This window comes from Oncorhynchus gorbuscha, linkage group LG24, assembly GCF_021184085.1.
Source record: "Oncorhynchus gorbuscha isolate QuinsamMale2020 ecotype Even-year linkage group LG24, OgorEven_v1.0, whole genome shotgun sequence".
NCBI lineage: Eukaryota > Metazoa > Chordata > Actinopteri > Salmoniformes > Salmonidae > Oncorhynchus > Oncorhynchus gorbuscha.
The window spans coordinates 14,931,067-14,957,308 of record NC_060196.1 but is presented as its reverse complement, the minus strand read 5'-3'; the positions used below and the strand labels follow the sequence as shown (position 1 = coordinate 14,957,308).

General features: G+C 47.0%; 3 protein-coding genes across 3 annotated transcripts in view; all 3 read left to right on the top strand.

Moving 5' to 3' along the window:
* The window catches only part of LOC124013321 (mucin-2-like), a gene marked incomplete at its 3' end in the record, with an annotated part of 72,989 nt that extends 62,050 nt beyond the window's left edge, over positions 1-10,939 (top strand). Inside the window, exons 7-12 of the mRNA XM_046327592.1 lie at positions 923-1,509; positions 2,668-3,547; positions 3,914-4,787; positions 6,937-7,269; positions 9,127-9,469; positions 9,824-10,939. Coding sequence (XP_046183548.1) covers positions 923-1,509; positions 2,668-3,547; positions 3,914-4,787; positions 6,937-7,269; positions 9,127-9,469; positions 9,824-10,939 — 4,133 coding nt within the window. The remainder of the gene's footprint in view (positions 1-922; positions 1,510-2,667; positions 3,548-3,913; positions 4,788-6,936; positions 7,270-9,126; positions 9,470-9,823) is intronic.
* Positions 10,940-11,005: 66 nt separating this feature from the next.
* LOC124013320 (mucin-5AC-like) lies at positions 11,006-14,310 on the top strand (the record flags this gene model as incomplete). Its single annotated transcript, XM_046327591.1, has 3 exons — positions 11,006-11,819; positions 12,123-13,107; positions 14,055-14,310. Coding segments are annotated over 3 exons (2,055 nt in total), but the record flags the coding sequence as incomplete, so codon positions are not given.
* An 869-nt stretch (positions 14,311-15,179) lies between these two features.
* LOC124013319 (mucin-5AC-like) lies at positions 15,180-26,031 on the top strand. The gene is made up of 15 exons (XM_046327590.1): positions 15,180-15,199; positions 16,146-16,384; positions 16,446-17,338; positions 17,391-17,434; positions 17,472-17,695; positions 17,799-18,430; positions 18,931-18,995; positions 19,742-19,857; positions 19,976-20,397; positions 20,571-20,635; positions 20,795-20,949; positions 24,215-24,477; positions 25,509-25,567; positions 25,657-25,790; positions 25,920-26,031. The coding sequence occupies exons 1-15, from the start codon at positions 15,180-15,182 to the stop codon at positions 26,021-26,023; spliced, it is 3,435 nt and encodes a 1,144-aa protein (XP_046183546.1). The 3' UTR covers positions 26,024-26,031.
* The last annotated feature ends 211 nt before the right edge of the window (positions 26,032-26,242 follow it).

The following is a 26,242-nucleotide window of genomic DNA, read 5'->3' as shown; positions in this document are numbered from 1 at the left end:
ACCATAGCTGCTCCCACAACAACGACAGATACTTACACAACATTTTCAGGTGTTCCCACAACAACCACAGTCGCTCCCACAACAAACACAGCGGATCCCACAACAACCACAGCTACTCCCACAACAACCACAACTGCTCCAACAACAACCACAGAATCTACCACAACAAACATAGTCGCCACTTCAAAAATCACAGAATCTCCCACAGCAACCACAGCTGCTCTCACAACAACCACAGCTGCTCCCACAACAACCACAGCTGCTCCCACAACAACCACAGCTGATCCCACAACAACCACAGCTGCTCTCACAACAAACACAGCTACTCCCACAACAACGACAACTGCTCCCACAACAACCACAGCTGATCCCACAACAACCACAGCTACTCCCACAACAAACACAGCGGATCTCACAACAACCACAGCTACTCCCACAACAACCACAACTGCTCCAACAACAACCACAGAATCTACCACAACAACCACAGTCGCTACTTCAAAAACCACAGAATCTCCCACAGCAACCACAGCTGCTCTCACAACAACCACAGCTGCTCCCACAACAACCACAGCTGCTCCCACAACAACCACAGCTGATCCCACAACAACCACAGCTGCTACCACAACAACCACAGCTGCTCCCACAACAACCACAGCTGCTCCCACAACAACCACAGCTGATCCAACAACAACCACAGCTGCTCTCACAACAACCACAGCTACTCCCACAACAACCACAACTGCTCCCACAACAACCACAGCTGATCCCACAACAACCACAGCTACTCCCACAACAAACACAGCGGATCTCACAACAACCACAGCTACTCCCACAACAACCACAACTGCTCCAACAACAACCACAGAATCTACCACAACAACCACAGTCGCTACTTCAAAAACCACAGAATCTCCCACAGCAACCACAGCTGCTCTCACAACAACCAAAGCTGCTCCCACAACAACCACAGCTGCTCCCACAACAACCACAGCTGATCCCACAACAACCACAGCTGCTACCACAACAACCACAACTGCTCCCACAACAACCACAGCTGCTCCTACAACAACCACTTCTGCTCCCACAGCAACCACAGCTGATCCCACAACAACCACAGCTGCTCCCACAACAACCATAGCTGCTCCCACAACAACGACAGATACTTACACAACATTTTCTGGTGTTCCCACAACAACCACAGTCGCTCCCACAACAAACACAGCGGATCCCACAACAACCACAGCTACACCCAAAACAACCACAACTGCTCCAACAACAACCAAAGAATCTACCACAACAACCACAGCTGCTCCCACAACAATCACTGCTGATCCCATATCAACAACAGCTGCTCTCCCAACAACCACAGCTGCTCCCACAACAAACACAGCGGATCCCACAACAACCACAGCTACTCCCACAACAACCACAACTGCTCCAACAACAACCACAGAATCTACCACAACAACCACAGTCGCCACTTCAAAAATCACAGAATCTCCCACAGCAACCACAGCTGCTCTCACAACAACCACAGCTGCTCCCACAACAACCACAGCTGATCCCACAACAACCACAGCTGCTACCACAACAACCACAGCTGCTCCCACAACAACCACAGCTGCTCCCACAACAACGACAGCTGCTCCCATAACAACCACAGCTGCTCCCACAACAACCACAGCTGCTCCCACAACAATCACAGCTGATCCCATATCAACAACAGCTGCTCTCCCAACAACCACAGCTGCTCCCACAACAACCACAGCTGATCCCACAACAACCACAGCTGCTACCACAACAACCACAGCTGATCCCATATCAACAACAACTGCTCTCCCAACAAATACAGCTGCTCCCACAACAAACACAGTGGATCCCACAACAACCACAGCTACTCCCACAACAACCACAGCTACTCCCACAACAACCACAGCTGCTCCAACAACAACCACAGAATCTACAACAACAACCACAGTCGCCACTTCAAAAATCACAGAATCTCCCACAGAACCCACAGCTGCTCTCACAACAACCACAGCTGCTCCAACAACAACCACTTCTGCTCCCACAACAACCAAAGCTGATCCCACAACAACCACAGCTGCTCTCACAACAACCACAGCTACTCCCACAACAACCACAACTGCTCCCACAACAACCACAGCTGATCCCACAACAACCACAGCTACCCCCACAACAAACACAGCGGATCTCACAACAACCACAGCTACTCCCACAACAACCACAACTGCTCCAACAACAACCACAGAATCTACCACAACAACCACAGTCGCTACTTCAAAAACCACAGAATCTCCCACAGCAACCACAGCTGCTCTCACAACAACCACAGCTGCTCCCACAACAACCACAGCTGCTCCCACAACAACCACAGCTGATCCCACAACAACCACAGCTGCTACCACAACAACCACAGCTACTCCCACAACAACCACAGCTGCTCCCACAACAACGACAGCTGCTCCCACAACAACCACAGCTGCTCCCACAACAACCACAGCTGCTCCCACAACAATCACAGCTGATCCCATATCAACAACAGCTGCTCTCCCAACAACCACAGCTGCTCCCACAACAAACACAGCGGATCCCACAACAACCACAGCTACTCCCACAACAACCACAACTGCTCCAACAACAACCACAGAATCTACCACAACAACCACAGTCGCCACTTCAAAAATCACAGAATCTCCCATAGCAACCACAGCTGCTCTCACAACAACCACAGCTGCTCCCACAACAACCACAGCTGCTCCCACAACAACCACAGCTGATCCCACAACAACCATAGCTGCTCTCACAACAACCACAGCTACTCCCACAACAAACACAACTGCTCTCACAACAACCACAGCTGCTCCCACAACAACCACAGCTGCTCCCACAACAACCACAGCTGATCCCACAACAACCACAGCTGCTACCACAACAACCACAGCTGCTCCCACAACAACCACAGCTGCTCCCACAACAACGACAGCTGCTCCCACAACAACCACAGCTGCTCCCACAACAACCACAGCTGCTCCCACAACAATCACAGCTGCTCCCATATCAACAACAGCTGCTCTCCCAACAACCACAGCTGCTCCCACAACAACCACAGCTGATCCCATATCAACAACAACTGCTCTCCCAACAAATACAGCTGCTCCCACAACAAACACAGTGGATCTCACAACAACCACAGCTACTCCCACAACAACCACAGCTACTCCCACAACAACCACAGCTGCTCCAACAACAACCACAGAATCTACAACAACAACCACAGTCGCCACTTCAAAAATCACAGAATCTCCCACAGCAACCACAGCTGCTCTCACAACAACCACAGCTGCTCCCACAACAACCACAGCTGCTCCCACAACAACCACAGCTGATCCCACAACAACCACAGCTGCTACCACAACAACCACAGCTACTCCCACAACAACCACAACTGCTCCCACAACAACGACAGCTGCTCCCACAACAACCACAGCTGCTCCCACAACAACCACAGCTGCTCCCACAACAATCACAGCTGATCCCATATCAACAACAGCTGCTCTCCCAACAACCACAGCTGCTCCCACAACAAACACAGCGGATCCCACAACAACCACAGCTACTCCCACAACAACCACAACTGCTCCAACAACAACCACAGAATCTACCACAACAACCACAGTCGCCACTTCAAAAATCACAGAATCTCCCACAGCAACCACAGCTGCTCTCACAACAACCACAGCTGCTCCCACAACAACCACAGCTGCTCCCACAACAACCACAGCTGATCCCACAACAACCACAGCTGCTCTCACAACAACCACAGCTACTCCCACAACAACCACAACTGCTCCCACAACAACCACGGCTGATCCCACAACAACCACAGCTACTCCCACAACAAACACAGCAGATCGCACAACAACCACAGCTACTCCCACAACAACCACCACTGCTCCAACAACAACCACAGAATCTACCACAACAACCACAGTCGCCACCTCAAAAATCACAGAATCTCCCAAAGCAACCACAGCTGCTCTCACAACAACCACAGCTGCTCCGACAACAACCACAGCTACTCCCACAACAACCACAACTGCTCCCACAACAACCACAGCTGATCCCACAACAACCACAGCTACCCCCACAACAACCACAGCTGATCTCACAACAACCACAGCTACTCCCACAACAACCACAACTGCTCCAACAACAACCACAGAATCTACCACAACAACCACAGCTGCTCCCACAACAATCACTGCTGATCCCATATCAACAACAGCTGCTCTCCCAACAACCACAGCTGCTCCCACAACAAACACAGCGGATCCCACAACAACCACAGCTACTCCCACAACAACCACAACTGCTCCAACAACAACCACAGAATCTACCACAACAACCACAGTCGCCACTTCAAAAATCACAGAATCTCCCACAGCAACCACAGCTGCTCTCACAACAACCACAGCTGCTCCCACAACAACCACAGCTGATCCCACAACAACCACAGCTGCTACCACAACAACCACAGCTGCTCCCACAACAACCACAGCTGCTCCCACAACAACGACAGCTGCTCCCACAACAACCACAGCTGCTCCCACAACAACCACAGCTGCTCCCACAACAATCACAGCTGATCCCATATCAACAACAGCTGCTCTCCCAACAACCACAGCTGCTCCCACAACAACCACAGCTGATCCCACAACAACCACAGCTGCTACCACAACAACCACAGCTGATCCCATATCAACAACAACTGCTCTCCCAACAAATACAGCTGCTCCCACAACAAACACAGTGGATCCCACAACAACCACAGCTACTCCCACAACAACCACAGCTACTCCCACAACAACCACAGCTGCTCCAACAACAACCACAGAATCTACAACAACAACCACAGTCGCCACTTCAAAAATCACAGAATCTCCCACAGAACCCACAGCTGCTCTCACAACAACCACAGCTGCTCCAACAACAACCACTTCTGCTCCCACAACAACCAAAGCTGATCCCACAACAACCACAGCTGCTCTCACAACAACCACAGCTACTCCCACAACAACCACAACTGCTCCCACAACAACCACAGCTGATCCCACAACAACCACAGCTACCCCCACAAAAACACAGCGGATCTCACAACAACCACAGCTACTCCCACAACAACCACAACTGCTCCAACAACAACCACAGAATCTACCACAACAACCACAGTCGCTACTTCAAAAACCACAGAATCTCCCACAGCAACCACAGCTGCTCTCACAACAACCACAGCTGCTCCCACAACAACCACAGCTGCTCCCACAACAACCACAGCTGATCCCACAACAACCACAGCTGCTACCACAACAACCACAGCTACTCCCACAACAACCACAGCTGCTCCCACAACAACGACAGCTGCTCCCACAACAACCACAGCTGCTCCCACAACAACCACAGCTGCTCCCACAACAATCACAGCTGATCCCATATCAACAACAGCTGCTCTCCCAACAACCACAGCTGCTCCCACAACAAACACAGCGGATCCCACAACAACCACAGCTACTCCCACAACAACCACAACTGCTCCAACAACAACCACAGAATCTACCACAACAACCACAGTCGCCACTTCAAAAATCACAGAATCTCCCATAGCAACCACAGCTGCTCTCACAACAACCACAGCTGCTCCCACAACAACCACAGCTGCTCCCACAACAACCACAGCTGATCCCACAACAACCATAGCTGCTCTCACAACAACCACAGCTACTCCCACAACAAACACAACTGCTCTCACAACAACCACAGCTGCTCCCACAACAACCACAGCTGCTCCCACAACAACCACAGCTGATCCCACAACAACCACAGCTGCTACCACAACAACCACAGCTGCTCCCACAACAACCACAGCTGCTCCCACAACAACCACAGCTACTCCCACAACAACCACCACTGCTCCAACAACAACCACAGAATCTACCACAACAACCACAGTCGCCACCTCAAAAATCACAGAATCTCCCAAAGCAACCACAGCTGCTCTCACAACAACCACAGCTGCTCCGACAACAACCACAGCTACTCCCACAACAACCACAACTGCTCCCACAACAACCACAGCTGATCCCACAACAACCACAGCTACCCCCACAACAACCACAGCTGATCTCACAACAACCACAGCTACTCCCACAACAACCACAACTGCTCCAACAACAACCACAGAATCTACCACAACAACCACAGCTGCTCCCACAACAATCACTGCTGATCCCATATCAACAACAGCTGCTCTCCCAACAACCACAGCTGCTCCCACAACAAACACAGCGGATCCCACAACAACCACAGCTACTCCCACAACAACCACAACTGCTCCAACAACAACCACAGAATCTACCACAACAACCACAGTCGCCACTTCAAAAATCACAGAATCTCCCACAGCAACCACAGCTGCTCTCACAACAACCACAGCTGCTCCCACAACAACCACAGCTGATCCCACAACAACCACAGCTGCTACCACAACAACCACAGCTGCTCCCACAACAACCACAGCTGCTCCCACAACAACGACAGCTGCTCCCACAACAACCACAGCTGCTCCCACAACAACCACAGCTGCTCCCACAACAATCACAGCTGATCCCATATCAACAACAGCTGCTCTCCCAACAACCACAGCTGCTCCCACAACAACCACAGCTGATCCCACAACAACCACAGCTGCTACCACAACAACCACAGCTGATCCCATATCAACAACAACTGCTCTCCCAACAAATACAGCTGCTCCCACAACAAACACAGTGGATCCCACAACAACCACAGCTACTCCCACAACAACCACAGCTACTCCCACAACAACCACAGCTGCTCCAACAACAACCACAGAATCTACAACAACAACCACAGTCGCCACTTCAAAATCACAGAATCTCCCACAGAACCCACAGCTGCTCTCACAACAACCACAGCTGCTCCAACAACAACCACTTCTGCTCCCACAACAACCAAAGCTGATCCCACAACAACCACAGCTGCTCTCACAACAACCACAGCTACTCCCACAACAACCACAACTGCTCCCACAACAACCACAGCTGATCCCACAACAACCACAGCTACCCCCACAACAAACACAGCGGATCTCACAACAACCACAGCTACTCCCACAACAACCACAACTGCTCCAACAACAACCACAGAATCTACCACAACAACCACAGTCGCTACTTCAAAAACCACAGAATCTCCCACAGCAACCACAGCTGCTCTCACAACAACCACAGCTGCTCCCACAACAACCACAGCTGCTCCCACAACAACCACAGCTGATCCCACAACAAACCACAGCTGCTACCACAACAACCACAGCTACTCCCACAACAACCACAGCTGCTCCCACAACAACGACAGCTGCTCCCACAACAACCACAGCTGCTCCCACAACAACCACAGCTGCTCCCACAACAATCACAGCTGATCCCATATCAACAACAGCTGCTCTCCCAACAACCACAGCTGCTCCCACAACAAACACAGCGGATCCCACAACAACCACAGCTACTCCCACAACAACCACAACTGCTCCAACAACAACCACAGAATCTACCACAACAACCACAGTCGCCACTTCAAAAATCACAGAATCTCCCATAGCAACCACAGCTGCTCTCACAACAACCACAGCTGCTCCCACAACAACCACAGCTGCTCCCACAACAACCACAGCTGATCCCACAACAACCATAGCTGCTCCACAACAACCACAGCTACTCCCACAACAAACACAACTGCTCTCACAACAACCACAGCTGCTCCCACAACAACCACAGCTGCTCCCACAACAACCACAGCTGATCCCACAACAACCACAGCTGCTACCACAACAACCACAGCTGCTCCCACAACAACCACAGCTGCTCCCACAACAACGACAGCTGCTCCCACAACAACCACAGCTGCTCCCACAACAACCACAGCTGCTCCCACAACAATCACAGCTGCTCCCATATCAACAACAGCTGCTCTCCCAACAACCACAGCTGCTCCCACAACAACCACAGCTGATCCCATATCAACAACAACTGCTCTCCCAACAAATACAGCTGCTCCCACAACAAACACAGTGGATCTCACAACAACCACAGCTACTCCCACAACAACCACAGCTACTCCCACAACAACCACAGCTGCTCCAACAACAACCACAGAATCTACAACAACAACCACAGTCGCCACTTCAAAAATCACAGAATCTCCCACAGCAACCACAGCTGCTCTCACAACAACCACAGCTGCTCCCACAACAACCACAGCTGCTCCAACAACAACCACTTCTGCTCCCACAACAACCAAAGCTGATCCCACAACAACCACAGCTGCTACCACAACAACCACAGCTGCTCCCACAACAACCACAGCTGATCCCACAACAACCACAGCTGCTCTCACAACAACCACAGCTACTCCCACAACAAACACAACTGCTCTCACAACAACCACAGCTGCTCCCACAACAACCACAGCTGCTCCCACAACAACCACAGCTGATCCCGCAACAACCACAGCTGCTACCACAACAACCACAGCTGCTCCCACAACAACCACAGCTGCTCCCACAACAACGACAGCTGCTCCCACAACAACCACAGCTGCTCCCACAACAACCACAGCTGCTCCCACAACAATCACAGCTGATCCCATATCAACAACAGCTGCTCTCCCAACAACCACAGCTGCTCCCACAACAACCACAGCTGATCCCATATCAACAACAACTGCTCTCCCAACAAATACAGCTGCTCCCACAACAAACACAGTGGATCTCACAACAACCACAGCTACTCCCACAACAACCACAGCTACTCCCACAACAACCACAGCTGCTCCAACAACAACCACAGAATCTACAACAACAACCACAGTCGCCACTTCAAAAATCACAGAATCTCCCACAGAACCCACAGCTGCTCTCACAACAACCACAGCTGCTCCTCCAACAACCACTTCTGCTCCCACAACAACCACAGCTGATCCCACAACAACCACAGCTGATCCCACAACAACCACAGCTGCTCTCACAACAACCACAGCTACTCCCACAACAACCACAACTGCTCCCACAACAACCACAGCTGATCCCACAACAACCACAGCTACCCCCACAACAAACACAGCAGATCGCACAACAACCATAGCTACTCCCACAACAACCACAACTGCTCCAACAACAACCACAGAATCTACCACAACAACCACAGTCGCTACTTCAAAAACCACAGAATCTCCCACAGCAACCACAGCTGCTCTCACAACAACCACAGCTGCTCCCACAACAACCACAGCTGCTCCCACAACAACCACAGCTGATCCCACAACAACCACAGCTGCTACCACAACAACCACAGCTACTCCCACAACAACCACAGCTGCTCCCACAACAACGACAGCTGCTCCCACAACAACCACAGCTGCTCCCACAACAACCACAGCTGCTCCCACAACAATCACAGCTGATCCCATATCAACAACAGCTGCTCTCCCAACAACCACAGCTGCTCCCACAACAAACACAGCGGATCCCACAACAACCACAGCTACTCCCACAACAAACACAGCAGATCGCACAACAACCACAGCTACTCCCACAACAACCACCACTGCTCCAACAACAACCACAGAATCTACCACAACAACCACAGTCGCCACCTCAAAAATCACAGAATCTCCCAAAGCAACCACAGCTGCTCTCACAACAACCACAGCTGCTCCGACAACAACCACAGCTACTCCCACAACAACCACAACTGCTCCCACAACAACCACAGCTGATCCCACAACAACCACAGCTACCCCCACAACAAACACAGCGGATCTCACAACAACCACAGCTACTCCCACAACAACCACAACTGCTCCAATAACAACCACAGAATCTACCACAACAACCACAGTCGCTACTTCAAAAACCACAGAATCTCCCACAGCAACCACAGCTGCTCTCACAACAACCACAGCTGCTCCCACAACAACCACAGCTGCTCCCACAACAACCACAGCTGATCCCACAACAACCACAGCTGCTACCACAACAACCACAGCTGCTCCCACAACAACCACAGCTGCTCCCACAACAACCACAGCTGATCCCACAACAACCACAGCTTCTACCACAACAACCACAGCTGCTACCACAACAACCACAGCTACTCCCACAACAACCACAGCTGCTCCCACAACAACGACAGCTGCTCCCACAACAACCACAGCTGCTCCCACAACAACCACAGCTGCTCCCACAACAACCACAGCTGCTCTCCCAACAACCACAGCTGCTCCCACAACAAACACAGCGGATCCCACAACAACCACAGCTACTCCCACAACAACCACAACTGCTCCAACAACAACCACAGAATCTACCACAACAACCACAGTCGCCACTTCAAAAATCACAGAATCTCCCACAGCAACCACAGCTGCTCTCACAACAACCACAGCTGCTCCCACAACAACCACAGCTGCTCCCACAACAACCACAGCTGCTCTCACAACAACCACAGCTACTCCCACAACAACCACAACTGCTCCTACAACAACCACGGCTGATCCCACAACAACCACAGCTACTCCCACAACAAACACAGCAGATCTCACAACAACCACAGCTACTCCCACAACAACCACAACTGCTCCAACAACAACCACAGAATCTACCACAACAACCACAGTCGCCACTTCAAAAATCACAGAATCTCCCACAGCAACCACAGCTGCTCTCACAACAACCACAGCTGCTCCCACAACAACCAAAGCTGCTCTCACAACAACCACAGCTGCTCCCACAACAACTACAGCTGCTCCCACAACAACCACAGCTGATCCCACAACAACCACAGCTGCTCTCACAACAACCACAGCTACTCCCACAACAACCACAGCTACTCCCACAACAAACACAGCGGATCTCACAACAACCACAGCTACTCCCACAACAACCACAACTGCTCCAACAACAACCACAGAATCTACCACAACAACCACAGTCGCCACCTCAAAAATCACAGAATCTCCCAAAGCAACCACAGCTGCTCTCACAACAACCACAGCTGCTCCGACAACAACCACAGCTGCTCTCACAACAACCACAGCTGCTCCCACAACAACCACAGCTGCTCCCACAACAACCACAGCTGCTCCCACAACAACCACAGCTGCTCCCACAACAACCACAGCTGCTCCCCCAACAACCACAGCTGCTCCCACAACAAACACAGCTAATCCCACAAAAACCACAGCTGCTCTCACAACAACCACAGCTGCTCCCACAACAACCACAGCTGCTCCCCCAACAACCACAGCTGCTCCCCCAACAACCACAGCTGCTCTCACAACAACCACAGCTGCTCCCACAACAATCACAGCTGATCCCATATCAACAACAGCTGCTCACCCAACAACCACAGCTGCTCCCACAACAATCACAGCTGATCCCATATCAACAACAGCTGCTCACCCAACAACCACAGCTGCTCCCACAACAAACACAGCGGATCCCACAACAACCACAGCTACTCCCACAGCAACCACAGTCGCCACCTCAAAAATCACAGAATCTCCCAAAGCAACCACAGCTGCTCTCACAACAACCACAGCTGCTCCGACAACAACCACAGCTGCTCTCACAACAACCACAGCTGCTCCCACAACAACCACAGCTGCTCCCACAACAACCACAGCTGCTCCCACAAAAACCACAGCTGCTCTCACAACAACCACAGCTGCTCCCACAACAACCACAGCTGCTCCCCCAACAACCACAGCTGCTCCCCCAACAACCACAGCTGCTCTCACAACAACCACAGCTGCTCCCACAACAATCACAGCTGATCCCATATCAACAACAGCTGCTCACCCAACAACCACAGCTGCTCCCACAACAAACACAGCGGATCCCACAACAACCACAGCTACTCCCACAGCAACCACAGTCACTACTTCAAAAACCACAGAATCTACCACAACAACCACAGCTGCTCCCACAACAACCACAGCTGCTACGACAACAACCACAGCTGCTACGACAACAGCCCCAGATGTTCCAACAACAATCATATCTACTCCAACATCAACCACAGCTTCTCCCACAACAAACACACCGGCTCCCACAACAACCCCAAATGATCCCACAACATCAACAGCTGCTCGCACAACAACCACAGCAGTTCCCACAACAACCACAGCTATTCCCACAATAACCACAGCTTCTCCAACAACAACCACAACTGCTCCAACAACAACCACAGCTGCTCCAACAACAACCTCAGAATCTACCACAACAACCACAGTCTCTGCCACAACAACCACAGCTGTTCCCACAACAACCACAGCTGCTCCCACAACAATCACAGCTGATTCCATATCAACAACAGCTACTCCCACAACAACCACAGCTGCTCCAACAACAACCACAGAATCTACCATAACAACCAAAGTCGCCACTTCAAAAATCACAGAATCTCCCACAGCAACCACAGCTGCTCTTACAACAACCACAGCTGCTCCCACAACAACCACAGCAGCTCACACAACAACCACAGCTGATCTCACAACAACCACAGCTGCTCTCACAACAACCACAGCTGCTCCCACATCAACCACAGCTGCTCCCACATCAACCACAGCTGCTCCCACAACAACAACAGCTGCTCCAACAACAGCCACAGCTAATCCCGCAGCAACGACAGCTACTTACACAACATTCTCAGGTGTTCCCACAACAACCACAGCTGATCCCACAAAAACCACAGCTGCTCCCACAACAAACACAGCGGCTCCCACAACAAACACAGCTGCTCCCACAACAACCACAGCTGCTCCCACAACAACCACAGCTGTTGCCACACAAACCACAGCTGCTATGACAACAACTCCAGATGTTCCAAAAACAACCACATCTGCTTCAACAACAACCACAGCTTCTCCCACAACCACCATACAAGCTCCAGCGACAACTACAATGGGGGCTACAACAACCACAGATGCTCCCACATCAACGACGCCATCTCCATCAACAACCACAACTGCTCGCACAACAACCACATCCTTCCCCACAACACCCACATCTGATCCCACAACAAACACAGCAGCTCCAAAGACAACTACAACTGAGGCTACAACAACCACAGATACTCCAATGACAGCCACAGCTGCTCCCACAACAACCACAGCTGCTCCATCAACAACCACAGCTAATCCCACAACAACGACAGCTATTTACACAACATCCTCAGGTGTTCCCACATTAACCACACATGCTTCAACAGCAACCACAAAATCTTCCACAACAACTACAGCTGCTCTCCCAACAACCACAGCTTCTCCCACAACAAACACAGCTGCTCCAGCAACAACAACATATGCTCCCACATCAACCCCTTCTGCTCCCACAACAACCACAGCTGTTCCAGCAACAACCACAGCTGCTCAAGCAACAACAACATATGCTGCCACAACAACCATTTCTGCTCCCACAACAACCACAGTTGCTCAAGAAACAACAACATATGCTCCCACTTCAACCACTTCTGCTCCCACAACAACCACAGCTGCTCCAGCAACAACCACAGCTGCTCAAGCAACAACAACATATTCTGCCACAACAACCACTTCTGCTCCAGCAACAACCACAGCTGCTCTCAAAACCACCACAGCTGCTGCCACAACAACCACAGCTGCTCCAACCACAACCACAGAATCTCCCACAACAACCATAGTCACGACTTCAAAAACCACAGAATCTCCCACAGCAACCACAGCTGCTCCCACAACAACCACAGCTGCTCCAACAACAACCACAGCTGCTCTCACAACAACTACATCTGCTCTCACAACAATCACATCTGCTCCAACAACAACCACAGCTGCTCTCACAACAACCACAGCTGCTCCAACAACAACCACAGCTAATCCCATAACAACGACAGCTACTTACACAACATCCTCAGGTGTTCCAACAGCAATGACAGCTGCTCCATCAAAAACCTCAGAATCTCCCACAACAACCACAGATGCACCCACAACAACCACAGTTGCTCTTACAACAACCACAGCAACTTTCACAACAATCACAGCTGCTCCCACGACAACCACAGCTGCTCCAACAACAACCACAACCGCTCGCACAACAACCACATCCTTCCCCACAACACCCACATCTGCTCCCACAACAGCCACAGCAGCTCCAAAGACAACTACAACTGAGGCTACAACAACCACAGATACTCCAACGACAACCACAGCTGCTCCCACAACAACCACAGCTGTTCCAGCAACAACCACAGCTGCTCAAGCAACAACAACATATGCTGCCACAACAACCATTTCTGCTCCCACAACAACCACAGCTGCTCCAGCAACAACCACAGCTGCGCAAACAACAACAACATATGCTCCCACATCAACCACTTCTGCTCCCACAACAACCACAGCTGCTCCAGCAACAACAACATATGCTCTCACAACAACTACTTCTGCTCCCACAACAACCACAGCTGCTCCAGCAACAACAACATATGCTCCCACAACAACTACTTCTGCTCCAGCAACAACCACAGCTGCTCAAGCAACAACAACATATTCTGCCACAACAACCACAGCTGCTCCAAGAACAACAACAGCTGCTCTGACCACAGTTACAACTGTTTATTCAACCACTACCACAACAGTGGCCCCTCCACCACCAGAGGTGAAGTTGGAGTTCAAATTGGAGCAAAACTTCACAGCAGATTTGAATAATGTTTCTTCACCAGAGTTCAAAGAATTAGCAAATACTGTGTCTACAGCGGTAAATACTGTTTTACTTTCATTTTCAACCCTTTTCATATCATACTTTTAGATTCCCTAACAAAAAAAGGTTTGGGTCTAGTCAATTCAGTAAACAAAATATCATGTTATTAAATCAGAGAATAAAATCTAAAACTATTCTGCTCAATGATTGCTTCGACTGAATTTAAATGATTGATTGATATATTGATTTAGAAGTAGTTTACAAGTAATGAAGAAAATATTTCAAACCTTTAAATTGGGGTTAGGGTGAGTTGTAAACTATATTTCAATGTAAAACCTTCGCAATGTCTCAGGACATATTCATGTATAAAATATGATATATTCCTATATTTTTTTTACAGCTGGAAAATGTGTACAAAAGTAAATATGGATCCAGTTTCGTTCGCATAGAAGTTATAGGTTTCAGGTAAGAAGTAATTCTAAGCATTTTTTTCTGACATCGTGTTTGGGGTTCTAATTAAGGTAGAAGTCATTTGTTTAATTTTTCATATTTATCATAGCATTTTAACATGAATCTGATCTGTTGATGAAATCATAATTTAAAATAATGATTTTGGTTGTTTTCCAGTCAAGGTTCAATTGTGGTAATCACTAAGCTGGTATTTAACGATACCAGCGTAGTCCCTGCGAACAGTGATGTGGCTGCCACGATGACAGAGGCAGTTTCAAGCAACAGCTCTAATTTCTCTCTCCCAGTGAACACAGCCTCCATTGTGGCAACAAGTAAGACACACATATTATTTGCACTAGTTGTTCATCACAGATTTCCTGTTACTAATGTTTATAACATATCAGTTAATTATAACTTGCACATGCAAGGAATGGTTCATTCAAGACTGTGCAATTCTATTAAAATAAATCACAACGTAGGTGGTGTGATCCTGTCCCAAACAGGTTTCCATTTAACTATGCAGCCTGGAGTTGATTATCTGTCTTTTATTATTGCTACTTGACATAGAAAACAAACTAACAAATGTGGTTGTAAAAGTGCTTCATTCTGAAGAGAAAACACAGTACCTTCTTATCTTATGCTCAACAACAAGAAGAAAAACTGAGTAACCCTACGTCCTCAGCACTGTTGATGAAACGTCTGTAACTTTGTTGACTGGGTTTTATGTCAGACTTTGTTTAGAGTTGTACACCATTTTTAGCCACTGTACATTTAATACGATTTAGGTATAATGGAATCCTATAGAACACCATTGGACCAATCAGAATAGAAAACCGAACAATCCATTTTATAATTACAGAGGTGATTGTACCAACACCACCCCCAGCAGCCACAACTCCAACTTCAGCGGTGGATACAACAACCACAGCTGCTCCTACATCAACCACAGCGGTTCCACAAACAACAACAGCTACTCTCACAACAACCACAGATGCTCCCACAACAAACACAGCAGCGCCCACAACAACCACAGCTGCTCCCACAACAACCACAGCTGTTCCCACAACATCGCCACCTGCTCAGACAAAAACCACAGATGTTCCAACAACAACTACAGCTGCTCCCACAACCACCCCCGCTGCTCCCACGACAAACACAGCAGCTCCCACAACAAGCACAGCTGTTCCCACAACAACGCCACATGCTCCGACAAAAAACCCAGATGTTCCAACAACAACCACACCTGCTCCAACAACAATCACAGTTCCTCCCATATCAACCACAGCTGCTCTCCCAACAACCGCAGCCTCACCCACAACAAACACAGCGGCTCCCACAACATCCGCAGCTGCTCCCACAACAACCACAGCTGCTCCAACAACAACCACAGCCTATCCCACAACAACCACAGCTGCTCCCACAACAACCACAGCTGCTCCAACAACAACCACAGAATCTCCCACAACAATAACAGTCACTACTTCAAAAACCCCAGCTGCTCTAACAACAAACTCAGCTGTTGCCACAACAACCACAGCTGCTCCCACAACAATCACAGAATCTCCCAAAACAACCACAGCTGCTCCCACAACAACCACAGCTACTCCAACAACAACCACAGCCTATGCCACAACAACCACAGCTGCTCCTACAGCAACCACAGCTGCTCCAACAACAACCACAACTGTTCCCACAACAACCACAGCTGCACCCACAACAACCACAGGTGCACCCACAACAACCACAGCCATCCCCACAACACCCATAGCTTCTCCCACAGCAACCATAGAAGCTCCAACGACAACTACAATTGGGGCAACAACAACCACAGATACTTTAAAAACAACCACAGCTGTTCCCACAACAACCACGGCTACTCCGACAACAACCCCAGATGTACCAACCACAACCACAACTCTTCCAACAACAACCACAACTGCTCCCACAACAAACACAGAAACATCCACAACAACCACAGCCATCCCCACAACAACCAGAGCAGCTCCAACGACAACTACAATTGGGGCTACAACAACTACAGCTCCTCCAACAACAACCAGAGCTGTTCCCACAACAACCACAGCTGTTCCCACAACAACCACAGCTGCTCCCACAACAACCCCAGCTGCTCCAACAACAACCTCAGATGTTCCCACAACTACAATTGGGGCTACAACAACCACAGATACTCCAACAACAACCACTACTGCTCCCACATCAACCACAGCTGTTCCCACAACAACCACATCCTTCCCCACATCTGCTCCCACAACAACCACAGCAGCTTCAACGACAACTACAATTGGGGCTACAGCAACTACAGATACTCCAACGACAACAACAACTGCTCCCACATCAACCATAGCTTCTCCAACAAAAACCACAGCTGTTCCCACAACAACCCCAGCTGTTCCCACAACAACCACAGCTGCTCCCACAACAACCACAGCTGCTCCAACAACAACCCCAGATGTTCCAACAACAACCACATCTGCTCCAACAACAACCACAGCTTCTCCCACAACAACCATACAAGCTCCAACGAAAACTACAATTGGGGCTACAACAACCACAGATACTCCAACAACAACCACTACTGCTCCCACATCAACCACACCTTCTCCAACAACAACCACAGCTGCTCACACAACAACCACATCCTTCCCCACAACACCCACATCTGCTCCCACAACAACCACAGCAGCTCCAACGACAACTACAATTGGGGATACAGAAACTATAGATACTCCAACGACAACCACAACTGCTCCCACATCAACCATAGCTTCTCCAACAACAACCACAGCTGTTCCCACAACAACCACAGCTGTTTCCACAACAACCACAGCTGCTCCCACAACAACCGCAGTCGCTACTTCTAAAACCACAGCTGCTCCCACAACAACCACAACTTCTCCAACATCAACCACAGCTGCTCCCATAACTACTAAAGTTGCTCTCACAACTACTAAAGTTGCTCTCACAACAACCCCAGCTGCTCCAACAACAACCTCAGCTATTCCCACAAAAACCACAGCTGCTCCCACAACAACCACAGAATCCCCCACAACAACCACAGCTTCTCTCACCACAACCACAGCTGTTCCAACAACAACCACAACTGCTCCAACAACAACCACAGCTGTTCTTACAACCACAGCTCTTCCCACAGCAACCACAGAATCTCCCACAACAACCACAGATGCTCCCACAACAACCACTGCTGCTCCAACAACAACCACAGCTGCTCCCACAACAACCACAGCTACTCTAACAACAACCACAGCTTTTCTGACCACAGTTACAACTGGTTCTTCAACCACTACCACAACACCGGCCCCTCCACCACCAGAGGTTAAGTTGGAGTTCAAATTAGAGCAAATCTTCACAGCAGAGTTGAATAATGCATCTTCACCAGAGTTCCAAGCATTAGTAACCAGTGTGGCTACAGAGGTAAATTCTGTTTTACTTTCCACTCTTTTAATACTGTTCATCTTCATTTGTACAGTTTCTTAAAGGGGCATTTCAACCCTAAAATAAGTGTTCATATTTGTCATTATGTCAAGTACATTCCCTCTAATTGTTCATGTCAATGTTTCAGTTCCCAAGACACATTTCTAAATTTGCTTATATTACGCTTACAGCTGGACACAGTTTATCGAAACAAATATGGATCCAGTTTTAATCGCACAGAGGTTCTAGGTTTCAGGTACTTAGTTATTCTTTCCTTTTAGATTTTGGGCCATTATTGGAATACATTTTAAGATAGACATTGTATTCATCAATTAATTTAAAGGGAAATCATTAAATTGTGGTAGTGTTCATATTTGTCATAGCATTTAAATATGAATTTGCTTTACTGATGGTATCATATTAATTGTTTTTCATTTTTTTGTTTTCCAGTCAAGGTTCGGTTGTGGTAGATGCTAAGCTGATATTTAACAATGCCAGCTCAGTCCCTGAGTCCAGTGCAGTGGTTGCAACCTTGATAGAGAACATCTCAAGCAACAGCTCTTATATCTCTCTCCCACTGAACACAACTTCTATCGTGGCAACAAGTACGAAACCTTAATATTCTGAACTCTAAATGACTTAGTATTTCCAAGCACTCTCTCTAACTCAGGTGTTTTAAATACCAAGTTATCATACAGCTGCACTTCTTTATATGTCTGCATTTTACTTTCCTATGTTTGAATATATTAAATTAATTAGAGTTATCTGGTCTCTATATTACTTAACTGTTTAACATTCTAAGAATATTATAACAACTGAAACAAATTCCTATAAACGATTATTGATTGGACATCAAGTAATCTATTCTATCTTGTCATGTCACAATAAAATTCTGATCGCTAACAGTGATCAGATGTTGTCAAAGCTGTGTGCGATGCTTAATGTTTATTTTTTCTTCTGTTATACACACATAATGATATCTGATGATTTGCTGTCTTCCAGGAGTTGTTTCAACCTCAGCTACAACTACTACTTCTACTCCAGATCCTCCAATATCAACACCATATACGATCATGAATGTAACTTCAGCCCCCTCAAACAGGTCAACTACAAACATGGTTGTCAATGCAACATCGGATCCTGTGAACCTGTCAACAACACACATTGTGCTCAATGGAACATCAGCGCCTATAAATGTGTTAACATCAGCCCAAAATGCTGTCAATGTTACATCAGGACCTGTAACACAAAGCAATACAACTTCAACACTATCAACTACAACCCCATCTTTGTCAACTACCCCAATAGTCAACACAACAGCTCCTTCAACTACCCCAATAGTCAACACAACAGCTCCTTCAACTACCCCCATAGTCAACACAACAGCAACTCCAACTACCCCAGTAGTCAGTGCAACAACATCTCCAACTACCAATTTGACCGAAGTACTAACTACTCCATTACCAACTAAGCCGGTAGCAACTACCCCAGTACCAACTATCCAAGTGCCAACTACAACGGCATCCCATGCAACAGAGGCGCCACTGACCAGCCCACAACTGTCACTGCAGTTCAGCCTGATATCTATCTTCACTATCTCTCTGAGCAACAGCAGGTCACCAGAGTTCCTAACTTTGGCAAATCATGTGATGACACAGGTAACTTTCATTCAATTTAATACAGTGTCGTTAGTTGTTTGAAAGACGCATGACAAAATCAGAATCATGATCATCTTCGTCATAATTCATCATATGGCATCTTGATTACGAGCCTTACATTGTTGAATTGTTATTATAATATACATTAAAATTCTGTATACACTTTTTTTCAGCTGGATAATTTGTTCAAGGCTCAATTTGGAGCCAGATTCTTTCGAACTGTTGTCAATAGTTTCAGGTGGGTACATGATTATCATCTGAATGACTTTGAAACAGTGTGGATGATGGAGAAAAATAACATTTCAATGAGCATTGTTATTTAGTATGCCTTGGGAGTGGGTTGTTACTGAAGTAACGCTTGTAAAAGTTCTTAACATTTTTCTCATATTATTTTCAGGTCAGGGTCAATTGTGGTGGATTCTACGTTGATATTCAACAACATCAGCTCAGTGCCTAACGATAGCCTGGTAGCACAAACCTTACAAACTGCCATTACTTCCAACACGTCTGGCCTGACCTTACCTATCAATTCATCCTCCATTGTGGTCACACGTAAGACAATTCATCAACACATCGCTTTAGCTATTCTCACACACTCAAAACACTAGATGGCGCTGATAGATAGGGCTGCCTCGCTTCTAGTTCTTAGGAGACTTTGCAGTGTTTATTTTTTTTCTGTATTTTTTCTCACATTGTTAGCCCAGAAAATGTATGTGTTATTTATTACAGCTGGGAAACACTATCAGATATCAGAGCGACGGTAACTCACCAGCACTACCAGCATTATGACCAGCATTATGACCAGGCATTATGACCTGCAATACGACTTTCCCCAAAGCAGATCCTTTGTTTGCACCACCGAGGGCAATTGAACTGGAATATACTGTCGGAGTTGGTCCAGCAATCTGCATTATCAGTTCATCGCACCGACAGTAATTAACATCTCGCTGGGAAGAAGAGGACGGGGATGTATGTTTGATGATTAACAACAAATTATGTAATTGTGATAACATACAGGAACTCAAGTCCTTTTGTTCACCTGACCTAGAATACCTCACAATCAAATCTATATCCCCCCTCAAGCTGATACCACGATGGCCCTCAAGGAAATTCACTGGACTTTATGCAAACTGGAAACCATATATCCTGAAGCTGCATTTATTTTAGCTATTTTAGATTTGAACGAAGCAAATTTGAGAAAAAGGCTGCCTAAATTCTATCAGCAATTTGACTGTAGTACTCATGCTTCTAAAACACTAGACCACTGTTACTCCAACTTCTGGGATGCATACCAGTCCCTCCCCCGCCCTCCTTTCAGCAAATCTGACCACAACTAAATTTTTCTGCTCCCTTCCTATTGGCAGAAACTCAAACTGTTAGTACCCGTGCTGAGGACTATTCAACGCTGGTCTGACCAATTGGAATCCATGCTTCAATACTGTTTTGATCACGTGGACTGGGATATGTTCTGGGTAGCTTCCGAGAATAATATGGACGAATTCACTGAAACGATAACTGAGTTTATCAGGAAGTGTATAGGAATTTTGTACCCACTGTGACTCTTAAAACCAACCCTAACCAGAGACCGTGGATAGATGGCAGTATTCGCGTAAAACAGAAAACACGAACCACCGCATTTAAACATGGAAGATGACTGGGAATATGGAAGAATACAAACAGAGTAGTCATTCCCTCCGACAAGGCAATCAAACAGGCAAAACGTCAGTATAGAGACAAAGTGGATTCACAATTCAACGGCTCAATACGTAATGTGGTAGAGTCTACAGACAATCATGGACTACAAAAGGAAAAACAGAGGAAACAATAGGAAAACCAGCCATGTTGCGGACACCGACATATTGTTATTGGTTACTAACACAATGCAATAAAGGGTCCCTAGTGGACTAAACCGATATGACGGCTTGGTAGACCATGGACAAGGGTGGGGACAGATAATAATAATAATAATAATATATGCCATTTAGCAGACGCTTTTATCCAAAGCGACTTAAAGAGTGGGAAAGACATAATGGGACCCACTACACACAGTTGATAACTAGGCTCACTGACATGATTATACTTTTCACATGAATTATGAAAATAATTGCAATATATATATTCACGCCGTATGTCTTCTTGTCTCTTTGACTAAATCTTCGGTCTGTCTGCTGGACAGTTGGTCGACAGAAATTTTCTGGCTGTGTCCACCAGAGATCAAAGTCTTTCATAGTTGTAGCTCTGTTACAATGGATACGTCTGATGTACCAATGGTCGTTCTATAGGGAAATGTTCTCCATAATGGATCTTTCAGAGTACAATTCGGTCGATTGATCGTGAAATATTCTCCTTTCGTCTTCGGGTCGAGTTTCCTAGTCTATTCCACATATAGAGCTGCAGACTGTAACTGTGTGCATCTTTAGTTTTGTAGTTTTCCTAACCATTCGCAATGTCCGGTTCAACACTGTCTGTCTGCTTGTTCTGTAGAGTAGTTTTCATTTCAATGTGGGGACTGCCGTCCCTGCGTTTTCTTGACTAATTGTCACGTCGTCATTTTGTCACGAGTGGGTTTTATGCACTCAGGGAAAAGGGGTGTTCCCTCCTTTTGTCGTAATGTCTGTACTTACACTGACTTAAGACATCATATGAAAAACAATTATCTAATTTAGAAGTCTAAAATCACATTACATCTTCTCACAAATGGTTTCAAATTGAATCATGTCAGTTCCCCAAAATGTGGGTATAACCCTGACATTTACATTTACATTACATTTAAGTCATTTAGCAGACGCTCTTATCCAGAGCGACTTACAAATTGGTGCATTCACCTTATGACATCCAGTGGAACAGCCACTTTACAATAGTGCATCTAAATCTTTTAAGGGGGGTGAGAAGGATTACTTTATCCTATCCTAGGTATTCCTTAAAGAGGTGGGGTTTCAGGTGTCTCCGGAAGGTGGTGATTGACTCCGCTGTCCTGGCGTCATGAGGGAGTTTGTTCCACCATTGGAGGGCCAGAGCAGCGAACAGTTTTGACTGGGCTGAGCGGGAACTGTACTTCCTCAGTGGTAGGGAGGCGAGCAGGCCAGAGGTGGATGAACGCAGTGCCCTTGTTTGGGTGTAGGGCCTGATCAGAGCCTGGAGGTACTGAGGTGCCGTTCCCCTCACAGCTCCGTAGGCAAGCACCATGGTCTTGTAGCGGATGCGAGCTTCAACTGGAAGCCAGTGGAGAGAGCGGAGGAGCGGGGTGACGTGAGAGAACTTGGGAAGGTTGAACAACAGACGGGCTGCGGCGTTCTGGATGAGTTGTAGGGGTTTAATGGCACAGGCAGGGAGCCCAGCAACAGCGAGTTGCAGTAATCCAGACGGGAGATGACAAATGCCTGGATTAGGACCTGCGCCGCTTCCTGCGTGAGGCAGGGTCGTACTCTGCGAATGTTGTAGAGCATGAACCTACAGGAACTGTAGGAAATACTGTATATACATTCAAAGATACAGTTATGTTATTATTCTGTCCTTCATGAGATCCCAAAACACAACTGATCAGGCATTTCATCTCATATGTTTAGAAAAGTATTCTAAAATATTCTACTGTATTTTAGTCTGTGCCAATCTGATATTGCTCTCCCATATATTTAGATATTCTTAAATCCATTCGTTACTTAGATTGGTGTGTTTGCGGAATATGTTGTGAAATTATTAGATACTACTGGTTAGATATTGCTGCATCTGCTAAACAAGTGTATGTGACCAATACAATGTGTTTTTTATTTTAATAATTGCAAAATGTAAACATTGCATTGAATGTTGCATTTTTCAGGCGCTACTACAATGACTAATTCAACCACCTCCGCTGCAACAACTGCAGATGTCACCACGACCCCTCAGGCAGTGGCCAAAACCACCACCACCGCTGTTCCGGCAGCAACCACCACCACCACTGCAGTCGCACTAACTAACCCTCCATCTTCTAGTGAAGGAACCCTGATTCTTCGGTTCAGTCTCGATGAGAAATTCACCCCGGATCTTGCCAACCCGTCCTCTTCAGCATTCAAGGCTCTGGCTGGCAAAGTGGTCTCAGAGGTAAGTATCCAAATGCCTTTTCATCAATACACACCACACCAAAGAAACTGGATATGAGTTGGCATCCTATTGTTAGAATGAACCAAAGATTATTCAGTACAAAGTTATCGTACTCTGGGACCTCCCCGTTGAGAACAATGTCCAGACTTTTTTTACGGTCTTCTTAGTGGACATGAACCCATGTGCCTGCCTATGAACCCTTCTGCCTGCCTAACAGCTGTTATGGGCAACAGAAAGTACAATGTGCACAGCATGGGAAATATTTACAGTTTTGCATGTCAGTAGTCAAGTCATTAAGATATTAAACAACTTTCAAATGCAGAAATACAGCCAGTGTGATGCATTTAGCATCTTATGATGCAAAATGGATCATACCTGCTGTGTTTCTGTATTTGAATATTAAATATTTTCAAAACATTTTGGGGATTATTTCAACAATGGACTACTGAAACAAACACTAAAAGACGGTTTTTGAGTGGCGTATTCCTAACTTTGAAATTTGAAGTTTGGAGCAACTTCGGATTTTGACGTTGTATTGCATGTCAGTATTCATGTATGACACATTTTCCGTTAATGGTTAAGGTTTTGGATAGGGTTAAAACAGTATGTTTAGGCATTCATTCAGAAAGGTTAAGTTAACGGTTAATGTTTGGGATAGAGTTGAAACAAAAACATAATAAACTAGTGTCTACAACTGGTATTGAACCTGCAACCTTTGTATCCGTTGTTATGGGATTATGAGATTTCCTGATGTCTTTACGACATGGACAGGCATCCAATTTCAAGGTCAATCTTGAGCAGTCTGGTCTTTGTTATATGACATCAAAGCGTTATTTATTATAATCCTCAACATCTCATTTTTCAGAAAACATTAAGTCCTCTTGAATTACACCATTTCCCTCTCTCAGAAAAAAATCAGCTAAAGTATCCCAATTAGCAGAAGAGTCTGGGGCACCTTCTTGTAGCGCTTGGTGTTTTGACTATTTGACTCTGTTAAGCTTTGGTAATCATATTTTAATATTTCAATGCAGGTAAACAAGATTTTTGCTAGAACCCCAAGCTTCCTTCGTTCCATTGTCAACTCATTCAAGTAAGTATGAATTCTCATTACCGACTTGAATACTTTGATTATGACAGTGATGATAATGATTTCTGTGGGTTGTCCATTTTCTTTCCTAGGAGTGGATCTGTCGTAACCAACATGACTCTCGTGTTCAGTAACAAATCTTCGGTTCCCAGCGCATGCAGCGCACAAGCAACTTTCACCATCAGTTCCACCTCCCTGAACATCCTACCGGGCAGCGTCAATGTTGGTATGTATTAATTGTCACAATACAACTACACATCTGTAAGAGCAAAGTCAACATTTGAACAGAAACATGAAAAGACAATCTACTTTCATCATTCACTGAACCATATCTTTATTTTTCCTACTTTTTCAGAGTCATCAGTCAATTCAGGAAGTGCTCCCCGACCCACTGCCTTCTGTCTGGCTTTCTTGCCTCTCACTTTGGCACTGCTAATGGTACAGTTGCTGGCTAACTAATAATATAATAATAATAATAATAATAATAATAATAATAATAATAATAATAGCCTGTGTCATAGCTACTATGGCATTTTTTCACCAATGAATCGTTTTCCAGCTCTCATAGAGACAGCCTTATGATTAAGGACCTGCTTTGGCAGAAGAATGCACAATGGATTGTGCCTGTGTTAAAATGGCAAAATATATATGTATTTCATGTACATTCCCCCAAGTACA